Genomic DNA, 10,488 nt, shown 5'->3' with positions numbered 1-10,488 from the left:
AAAACTTTATAAGTAGTCCCTATAAGCTTTAGGAGTTTTATAGCCGTTACCCTAATAAACCTAGACCGCTAAAGTACCTAAATAAGTGGATAGAATATTAGTATAATAAAGATAATAAGCTACCAGAAGAATATAAGGATAAAAACGCCCTAGAAATTTCTTAGTTATATAAGGTTTTAAGATATATAGGAACTTTAACTGGCGGTTAAAGTTATCTAATTAGTTAGATTCTCTTACTAAGACTTTTAGTGATAAAGCCTAAGGGCAGGCTTTTTTAGAGGGGGGGGGGTAATGTTACGGCACTGGTAGAACTTGGTAAAACTTTGCGGTTATATAACTAGAGGACCGCATAAAAGAACCCTTCTTTAACTAGCGCTGCTCTCCTTCTCCTTTCCTTTCTCTAGCTTTAGATTCTTGTTTATAGACAATCTAATCGTATAGGCTTGTATACGTCCTTCTTACTGTGCTTATATCTCGATTAACTAAGTCGCTAACAATACTTAAGCTTAAAGGAAGAGGCAAGGCTAGGCGTAATAGCGCGATATAGGAAGTTATCCTTTATATAGAGTTTCTAATAAGGCACTATAAAGAAGTTAAAGCTTAATTAACTAAGGTAATGACGAAGGATTATCCTAATTAAGAGGTAATTAAGGATTACTATAAAATTAATGTTAATTGTAGGTGGGCGAAGCTTTAAAAATACTACGCGGCGCTTAATTAGACGCCTATTTACTATGTAGCTTGCCTACTATACCCTAACCTTAAGCGATTCTGCTAAAATAACTAGAAAGAGAGGCCTAATTGGATAACTAGCTATAATGCTTTCTTTTAGGAGCTCTGGCTTAAGTATAAAGGAAAGAAGCTATAGTCGGCAGAGTAAGCCTCTAAGAAGAATTAGCCTTTGCAATCTAATATTAATAACTTTATTAGAAGCTTTATAGGTACCGCCTTTATTATAGCACCTTTTTTATCTAATAATTAAGAAAACGAGTACAAGTAGTGGAAGAAACTTAATTTATTAGCAGAAGATTATCTACTAGCTCGCGATCCGTTCTTATACTGGAGGATAATAGTAATAAAGTTTCCTAACCTTAGTTAAATGGCGCTTAATATACTAAGTATACTACTATTAAGCTATAATTACGAACGATTGTTTAGTGAGCTCGGTAATATACTTAAGCCTTATTACTTATAAATACGGCCTAATATTATTATAGCCTTGCAGTGTACACGAAGCTAGAACCGCAACGGCTTTATTAAATGCAAAAAATAACCTTTCCTAATAAGGAAATTGTATACTAGTTTGGACTTAACCGGAGATTGCGCCATTTAATTTAGTTTACTGACTTTTAAATAGTACGACGTCCTACCTAAATTTTTAATTCTAGCCTCTAACTTTAGCGCTATTAAAAGGCGCGATCTCCTACTTTAGGAGCTTGTTTATATATATATAATAATATATAGAGAGGATTAGCTATATAGCTAGGTTAATATTACTGCCGTTATAGCGGGCGATTGATTTTTTGGGCATCTTTTATATAGGAAAACTCTGCATTAAATTTTAAGTTATATAACCTTCTCTGGGAACCGCTAGAGCGACAATAAGGTTTAATCCACACTATAGTAAGCTATCCTTATATAACATTTAGATATTATTATAGTAACTAATATTAACAGATTTGCCGCTTTAGATTAATAGAATTAAACCTTACTATTATTAATACTAGGGGTAATTAATTTTGTTCCCTCTTAACTTTTAAGCTTAGCGCGAGCATTATAACACCAAACGCCTATTACTAGATTATAGCGTAGAGCTCCTAGATCCTCTTACCGTCGCGTAAAAATGTATATAAATCTATCTAAACAGTTAAATCTATTTAAACCGTTTACTAGTTTAATTAACTAAATAAAATAAATAAGCTTAAAGCTTTAAAATATCCAATTAACCAAACCGAAGATTCGTAGTTTGAATTGTTTGTTTATTAGCAAGTCTATATATAACTTAACTGCTTATGTTTTTAAATCTTATCCATCCTCTTCAAGCCGTCTATTCCCCACCCTTCTGCTACAGTATATTAGCATTAGCTGTATTAGTTTGTATTTCCTAATAAGGCAAAAAATAACCTTATAATAACTTAATGTTATGTACATATATACGGATTATAAGAATGTCCAGGATCACGAATTCAGAGGCCTGTGAAGAAAGACCAAATTTGTAGGAAGACGTTACTGCGTTTTAAAGCGGCCTTTTAGGAACTAAGGGCTTCTAGTTTGCTACTAAGGTCTAAAGGAAGTAGCGACATGTCGCCCTAGAGCTTATTCCCATATTTAAATATGTCTTACTATTAGACTTGCTAGTAAACAAACCCCGTTTGCTAGTTTGTTTACTTATTTATTATTAATAACTATAATATAAAGTTCTTTAATTATACCTAGTTTTTATAGGTTATTAATACGTATAAGCTTTTAAAATATACTATTAAGTATATAGATATTAGACTACTAAAGTATATTATCCTTTACTTTAATTTAGAACAACTTAATATAATACTAAATAACCTAATTTAACTATATATAACTCCTATTAGCTTTTATAATACTATCTTTTAAAAATAAATATAAGGTATAGTGTATAGTATAATATAAGGCTATAATATATATCTAGATACTATATAAATAATATATCTTTACTTTATACTTTTATTAGTTAGGCTAAGTAGCTAATTATAGGTCTTAATATAAGAGATTAAACTAGAGATTAGACAGCTAAAGACGTTAAAGGAAATAATTCATTTAATAAGAAATCTAGGAATATAACTATTAATCCCCTGTTTACTTACGTATCGAATACTTATAGAAAGAGGTCTTTTATGCACACTCTATACACCGCTATTAGAATCCTTCCATGCGAGCGCGCCCGTAGGCAGGTGACTAGGAGTCTGGAGTAAGAGTAAGCAGCCGCACTACGGTGTTATGCCCTCCCAAGGCCGCTAGGTGTAGCGCTGTATACTCATACTGATTCCTCGCCTTGACATCGGCCATGATCTCAACCAGCAGACGTACTACGGCCTCGTGCCCTCCCCAGGCTGCCAGGTGCAGTGCTGTCCGTCCATCCTGATCTCTTGCCTCGACGTCAGCTCCACTCTCGACGAGCAGCCGCACGACAGACTCGTGCCCTCCCCCCGCCGCCCGGTGCAGTGCAGTCCATCCATCCTGATCTTTCGCCTCGATGTTGGCCCTGCTCTCAATGAGCAGACGAACTGTGGCCTCATGCCCTCCCCCGGCCGCCCAGTGCAGCGCCGTCCGTCCCTCCTGATCTCTCACCTTGACGTCAGCCCCGGCCTCGACAAGCAGATGTACCGTAGCCTTGTGCCCTCCCCAGGCCGCTAGGTGCAGCGCTGTCCGTCCATCCTGATCCTTCACCTCGGCATTAGCCCCGCTCTCGATGAATAGATGCACCACGGGCTCGCGCCCTCTCCCGGCCGCCCAGTGCAGCGCCGTCCGTCCGTTCTGATCCTTCGTCTCGATGTCAGCCATATTCTCAATAGGCAGCCGCACCACGGCCCCGCTCTCAACGAGCAGCCGCACCACTTCGTCATGCCCTCCCCAGACCACCAGGTGCAGCGCTGTATGTTCATACTGATCCTTTGCCTCGACGTTGGCTCCACTTTCGATGAGCAGACGCACCACGACCTCGTGCCCTCCCCAGGCTGCCAGGTGCAGTGCTGTCCGCCCATTCTGATCCTTTGCCTCGACGACGACTCCGCTCTCGACGAGCAGCTGCACAACAGACTCGTGCCCTCCCCCGGCCGCCCGGTGCAGTGCAGTCCATCCATCCTGATCTTTCGCCTCGATGTTGGCCTTGCTCTCGACAAGCAGACGCGCCACGGCCTCATGCCCTCCCCAGGCTGCCCGGTGAAGCGCTGCCCGTCCCTCCTGATCCCTCACCTCGACGTTGGCTCCGCTCTCGACGAGCAGCCGCACGACAGGCTTGTACCCTCCCCAGGCCGACAGGTGCAATGCAGTCCGTCCCTCCTGATCCTTCGCCTCGATGTCGGCTCCGCTCTCGACGAGCAGCCGAACGGCGACTACGCTCTCAACGAGTAGCTGCACGACAGACTCGGGTCCTCCCCCGGCCGCCCGATGTAGCGCTGTCCGTCCATCCTGATCCTCCTCGTCAACACTGGCCCCGGTCTCGATGAACAGATGCACCATGGACTCGCCCCCTTCCCCGGCCGCCCGGTGCAGCGCTGTACGCCCATCCTGATCCTTCGCCTCGATGTCGGCCCCGGTCTCAATGTACAGCCGCGCCACGGCCCCGCTCTCGACAAGCAGACGCACCATGGCCCTGCGCCCTCCCAAGGCCGCTAAGTGTAGTGTTGTCCGTCCGTACTGATCCTTTGCTTCGACGTCGGCTCCGCTCTCGATGAGCAGATGCACCACGGCCTCGTGCCCTCCCCAGGCCGCCAGGTGCAACGCCGTCCGTCCGTCCCGATCCTTTGCTTTGATATCGGCCCCGTCCTCGATGAGCAGACACACTACGGCCTCATGCCCTCCCCCGGCCGCCCGGTGCAGTGCAGTCCATCCGTCCTGGTCTTTCGTCTTGACGTCGGCCCTGCTCTTAATGAGCAGACGAACTATAGCCTCATGCCCTCCCCCGGCCGCCCGGTGCAGTGCAGTCCATCCGTCCTGGTCTTTCGTCTTGACGTCGGCCCTGCTCTTAATGAGCAGACGAACTATAGCCTCATGCCCTCCCCCGGCCGCCCAGTGCAGCGCCGTCCGTCCCTCCTGATCCTTCGCCTCGACATCGGCCCTGGTCTTAACGAGATTCACGATGGCTTCACGCCCTTCCCAGGCCGCCAGGTGCAGTGCAGTCCGTCCATTCTGATCCTTCGCCTCGACGTCGGCCTTGCTCTCAATGAGCAGACGCACCACAGCCTCGTACCCTCCCAAGGCTGCCAGATGCAGTGCTGTCCGTTCATCCTGATCCTTCGCCTCGATGTCGGCCCCGCTCTCGACGAGTAGACGTACATCACTCTTGATAAGCAGGCATACCACGGCCTTGTGCCCTCCTAAGGCCGCTAGGTGCAGTGCTGTCCGTCCATCCTGATCCTTCGCCTCGATATTGGCACTGTTCTCAACGAGTAGACGCACCACGGCCTCATGCCCTCCCCCGGCTGCTAGATGCAGTGCAGTCCGTCCATCATGATCTTTCGCCTCGATATCGGCCCTGGTCTTAACAAGCAGACTCACCACGACCTCATGCCCTCCCCCGGCTGCCCGATGTAGCGCTCTACGTCTATCGTGATCCTCCTCCTCAACATCGGCCCCGCTCTCGATGAGCAGATGCACCACGGCCTCGTGCCCTCCCCAGGCTGCTAAGTGCAACGCCGTCCGTCCATCCTGATCCTTCGCCTTGACGTTGGCCCCGCTCTTGACGAGCAGTCGCGCTACTTCGCAGTGCCCATTCTCACTAGCAATGCTTAAACCTAAGTTTCCTTGTCCATTCAATTTCGTCAAGTTAGCGATTATTGTCGCTGGTGAATCGCCTATGACCTCAGAGAATCCCCATACACAGGCCGCAAAGAAAGGATTTGGTGATGAAGAAATGGTGTCCCGTAGTCTCTTCTCTGTCGGCAGCGGCTCCCACAGGAGGTAGGATTCTATTGCTTGAGGCAAGATCCCAACCCAATCTATGAAAGGAAATTTTGCTTTCCCTGGAGCCCAAAATTTGGCAAAAAGTCGTCCTAGACGACCTGATCCTCTATTTACAGACGCCATCTCGCAATGCATGGCCCAGTGCAAGACAGAGTACCCGGGAAGACCGGCCTTGAACTCTCTGATGTCGCTAATGTGGATTTGGGGATTGTTCAGACATTCTAGGCAAGTCACTGCCACCTGTGTATGTGCCAGCTCTGAGGAATACTCCTTGATCTCGTCGGTTTTCCGCTTCTCCAGATACTCTCGAACCGAGAGGTGAGCAAACTGAGCGATACCCGATGTGTCTACGATGATGAAGTTGCTGCAAATCATCAGGATACTCTGTTCGTTGACTTCGTTATTTGGGATTCCGTCATCATCAATAGATGCTGCCTTTGCAAGCTCAATGATCTGCAAAGGCCGCTGGGCACACATCATCCATTTGAAAGCTCTGGTTGCAACAGCTCGAGCATCTGATTTCGGTTTTGTGTTCATGTCGTATATCTCAGCGTATACCTTGTCCAAGTCTGGATCTCCGGTCTCTTTCTCCAGCCTATCAAGCTTCTTCGTCACTTCTATCGAAAGTTCCATTTTGGAATTTGGACCGAGAAAAGCTGCTAGCTGAAGCTCCACCCACCTGAACCTAGAGAAATGCGATAATATTAGCGACTCTGCTGTTGGGTAGCGATCACATCGTCAACTCACATTCCCTGAGCACGAAGAGTCAATATTTCGATAAGCCTATCTTCTAGATATGGCCGCGTTCCTTTAAGAAGACGAGTTCCCAAATTCAGCGTTTCTATGTCCTTGACCTGAGTGCGGACGTACGTCTTCATGTCAGGCGCCGTCAAGTTTCTCTGGGAATCGAGGTCGAGTTTCTCACAGTCATTAGAGACCTCTACATTCGGTCGGCTCGAAAAGAAGAATTTAAGGGCCCCATGTGCATCATCTGAAAGCTTCTTTATATGAAGGAGAAGTTTTGTGGGATCCTCGCATTCGTCAAGGGCATCGACAATAACCGTAGTTCGGTAAGGTGTAACGAGGCCTACGAGTAGCTTCGAACAATCGTCTAAGAATAGCTCACTTTTCTTCCACCTGTTGTTGTATTCGCTTTTGACCGTTTCCGCAACGGACGAACCATCTGGAGACCAAGCGAGTTGGGCCACAAGGCTGCGAAAGACGTCTAGTGGAAGAGTTCGCCGGCCTTCCTTTCGGGAACAGTAGAAAAACGCAAGACGATCTGTTTCACTTGCCTGAATCTCTTTCAAATGCCACTCAATGACGTGGGACCTGCGATATATTGTTAATTCTAGCTGTCAATGCAATTGACTTCGTAATAGGGTCTTACACTAACGAGCTCTTGCCAGTGCCAACTGCAGTTTCCCATCAATTGTCAGAGTCAAAGTTTTATTGGAAAAAGAGTACTAGCCACAAACCTGAGCCGCACAGCCAAAAATTCGGCTTGTCTGTAGATGCAATCCATTCATCATACCATGATCGGAGCCACTGGCCGGAATTTTGATATTGAGATCCGAGCTTTTCCCTGACCCGGTTATGATCAGCTTCGACGTCAACATTTGACACCCATGAGATGATATTCCTGCTTTGATCAGATTGGAGCTTGAATTCTTGAAGTAGGTCATTTGTTGCGCGAAGCTGTTGCTCCACCAAATCCTTAATTGTCTCCATGCCTGTTCGCTGCTCTTGCGAACGAAATTCATTGGCGAATTTCCGGAAAGTTTTATCAGACGTCCTAATCGCCTGAAGCTGGCTGTCCCAATCATCGATCCTCGGAATGTTTCTAGCTATTCTTTCGATTGTGTTGAGATCGAAGTAGCGAGCGGCTATGGCCAGGAAGAGCAAGATTTCAAAATAGAGATGTTCCAGCTTCTCTATGAAATTCCTCATAAATATACCCCCGTCCTGTTTCAAGTATACGTTTTCGATCTTGGTGTAGAGACCGATAAGGTCCGTGATCTCCTCTAAACCCTTTAAAGCTTTTTCGTGCTCTTGAGAGTCGTTCGTTATAAGCTGCAAAGTTCATCAGTCTACTAACCGCTAGCAAAGAAGTCGAAGGTCGCCCACTGGCAGCAGTACGCAGATCCCGGCAAATGGTAGCCCCGCGTGAATAGGGTCGGTACTCGCTGCTACTGACCCGACCTCCTTGAACTTTAGAACGACCCTAACGATCTTGTCTACCACGCTTCGGACGGCCATTGGTTTATCCTTCCATGGGATCTGGACTGTCCATTTCTTGTTGGTCATAATACGCAGCTCTTTAGTAATGACAGCTGACATTTTCTCCTTCTGAGAAAGACCCTCCGGAATACCCGCAGATTTGGCTAATATACCATCGTACGTTTTCATCAACTCCTTCTCTTTGTTTCTCAGCCTGAAAAATGCCTTATCCCAGAGGTACTTGTGGTATTCGGCATCTGACTGTGTCAGAGGAGGCACATGGACGCGCTCAAGTGTAGATGTTGGATTTGGGTTCGAAGGGATCGGTTCATTGGTGGTCTTTGGAGCACGCCCTGCGGTGGTAGACATGTCTGGGAAACTACGTTTCGTCTTATGGACAATCGACTTGTCAGGGTATTATCCACCTCCAAGTATGAGACACCAAGGTCACTTACCGTCGAAGGAGCTTCAGTCCCAATATCTTTCGCATGCCTATCACTGGCTGCTAAATCATTTCGAAAGCGCTCTGGTCTCAGATCTACAGAGTCTTCATTGGGTCCAGGCTGTAGATTCACTTTATCAGCTCAAAAGCCATCAAGGCGGGCCGGCCCTGCTGATATCGAGTCAACCAAATGAGGCAAATCCCTTACAACTGATAATCCCAAGGCCGGATCCTCCTTCTGAGACTTCTTCCTCGAGCCCCCAATCAGCCAACCAAAACCCAACCTGGGTTTAGCCTGGCCATTCGTTCGCCTCGCAGCAGACTTTTCGCGGGAAAACAAACCCATGGGGTTTTGCTTCTTTTATAATCCACACCGTGTGTATGGTGGTATGAAGCAATTCTCCTTTCAAGAAGGCGGCCAAAAGTCTGGACTTGAATGGTTTGTTTTAGGGAATGAGATGATATTTCGTTCGTCTTCTAACTTACGCTGATTGACAGTTGGGGTGTTGGTGGATCTAGGCATGCGCCACGACGTGTGATGATTGACAGTGCGACGTAGATTGGACCATATGCGGGGTGCAGCTGAGGGTCGGCGAAAGCTGAGCGTGGTCACCAATGGAACGCCGGAGAAAGGTCGGCGGTACCACACTTTTAGCCATACAGAACGCGCATTAGTAGCCACATTTAACTTAAGCGACTACGCAAACCAAAATATCTGGAGCATATGCTATACATATATACGCGGATATATAGATATATAGATATATAGATATTCGGACATATAGATAGATAGATAGATATATATATATACGTATATTTATATATACCTCGCTATACTTATAATAAGTAAAAACTATACTAAAGTAAATAAAAGTATAGTAGGGTAGCTAAATAGACTACTAGTTAGTATATATAACTATATACGCAGCTATTCTAAAGCGTACTTAATATTAAATATAGAGATAATAGTTTTTAAGATAATATAATTAATAGAAAGAGTATTAAAGAAAAGGAGGATAAGGAGGGTAAGGGCTAAAATAGTATAGAATAGCGCCCTTTATTTTATATAGGTCTCTTTAAGATAAGATTATATATAACTTTATATATAAACTATATATATACTTAAAATAGCTAGAGTATACTCTAAGACTATAGAGTACTTATTAGCTCTAATAGTAAGCATTAAGTTATTATTTAAGAGGTAATATTAAAACGATAAATAAGTTATATCTAAGGGGCCTTAATTATAATATTAAAAGACTTTAAAGGATAATTAGAGGACTAGAAAAGCGAATAATAAATCTTAATACCTACTAATAATAGGCTAGAAGCTAAATCGGTTAAATAGAGGTTTAAATTTAAGAGTAAAAATAAGCTAAAAGTTAACCTAAGACACCTAGTACATTATATGTTATTATAGATTGTATATATAGATAACTAGTATAGTATATACCTAGCGCTAAAGGTAAAAAAAAAAAGAAATACCCTAAAAGGATATATTATGCGCTAAATAAGTAATAGTATAAAACTATTAAGTATATATACAGCTAGTATCTAGTAGAAGTTTAGGGGTTAGAAAACTTAATACTTGTAAGAGTACATATATTAGTTCCCGCCGCGCTTGCGAACAAGTTCGCAAGCACTCCGTGTCTTTTTGGCCGAATGGCGACGTTGGGGCGGGAAACGTTACAATTGTGCTTGCGAACTTACTGGGGCCAGGTGTATGGGTCCGTTGCTGGGTGGGTCGTGGCTTCGACTCCTGACGGTCACGCACTTCGCTCTAGTACAGTCAAACACGTCTACAGGGGTTAGGCGAAGAGGCGTCGGCTTGTGTCCGATTAGGATTGGTGTAAGCTTTGCAGTGCGAAGAATTGAATGAACGACTTGATTGTGAATGTAGCTCTAAAGTATCTATATATACACGAACAAAGGTAGGTCACTAGTACCCCTTAATCTTATCCTCAATATACCCGTAATTGACATTTTAGGCTAATTAAAGCCGGCTGTAACCATTGCGGTCCACAGTACGTGATATAGCAGTGTTTGTGACGTAGTACTAGTAGTCGGTTACACACCCCCCCAGATTTAACGGTGTAGTTAAAGCTGTAGAAAACAAAAATAAATGTAGAGATTATACCAAAATAGGAAATTTAGATACAATTTGGGAG

The 10,488-nt window shown here is 44.7% G+C and overlaps 2 protein-coding genes across 2 annotated transcripts; both read right to left on the bottom strand.

Moving 5' to 3' along the window:
• Positions 1–2,647: 2,647 nt before the first annotated feature.
• On the bottom strand, positions 2,648–6,790 carry K441DRAFT_150997 (ankyrin). Its single transcript, XM_067640190.1, has 6 exons — positions 6,584–6,790; positions 6,406–6,512; positions 5,260–6,343; positions 3,743–3,891; positions 3,641–3,677; positions 2,648–3,114 (listed from the first exon to the last, which is right to left on the bottom strand). Exons 1-6 carry the CDS (start codon positions 6,587–6,589, stop codon positions 2,932–2,934), a joined length of 1,566 nt encoding a protein of 521 aa, XP_067502430.1. The 5' UTR covers positions 6,590–6,790; the 3' UTR covers positions 2,648–2,931.
• A 168-nt stretch (positions 6,791–6,958) lies between these two features.
• K441DRAFT_613561 (uncharacterized protein) lies at positions 6,959–8,923 on the bottom strand. The gene is made up of 5 exons (XM_067645645.1): positions 8,529–8,923; positions 8,334–8,441; positions 7,786–8,268; positions 7,137–7,731; positions 6,959–7,073 (listed from the first exon to the last, which is right to left on the bottom strand). The coding sequence occupies exons 1-5, from the start codon at positions 8,664–8,666 to the stop codon at positions 7,045–7,047; spliced, it is 1,353 nt and encodes a 450-aa protein (XP_067502429.1). The 5' UTR covers positions 8,667–8,923; the 3' UTR covers positions 6,959–7,044.
• Between the last annotated feature and the right edge of the window lie 1,565 nt (positions 8,924–10,488).

This window comes from Cenococcum geophilum (genome assembly GCF_001692895.1).
Source record: "Cenococcum geophilum 1.58 unplaced genomic scaffold K441scaffold_29, whole genome shotgun sequence".
In the NCBI taxonomy this organism is placed as follows: Eukaryota; Fungi; Ascomycota; class Dothideomycetes; order Gloniales; family Gloniaceae; genus Cenococcum; species Cenococcum geophilum.
This window is presented reverse-complemented; position numbering and strand designations above follow the sequence as displayed.

Excerpts from the sequence above, each read along its gene's own strand:
- K441DRAFT_150997 (XM_067640190.1), bottom strand. Across the intron at positions 6,344-6,405 it reads ACTCTTCGTGCTCAGGGAAT|GTTCAGGTGGGTGGAGCTTC; the intron begins GTGAGTTGACGA and ends GCATTTCTCTAG. Across the intron at positions 3,115-3,640 it reads AACGTCGAGGCAAAGGATCA|GATGGACGGACAGCACTGCA; the intron begins GTATGAACATAC and ends GCAAGAGATCAG.
- K441DRAFT_613561 (XM_067645645.1), bottom strand. The coding sequence starts at position 8,666 with ATGGGTTTGTTTTCCCGCGAAAAGTCTGCTGCGAGGCGAACGAATGGC. Across the intron at positions 8,442-8,528 it reads CGGCCTTGGGATTATCAGTT|CCTGGACCCAATGAAGACTC; the intron begins GTAAGGGATTTG and ends GTGAATCTACAG. Across the intron at positions 7,074-7,136 it reads TTTTTGGCTGTGCGGCTCAG|TTGGCACTGGCAAGAGCTCG; the intron begins GTTTGTGGCTAG and ends GGGAAACTGCAG.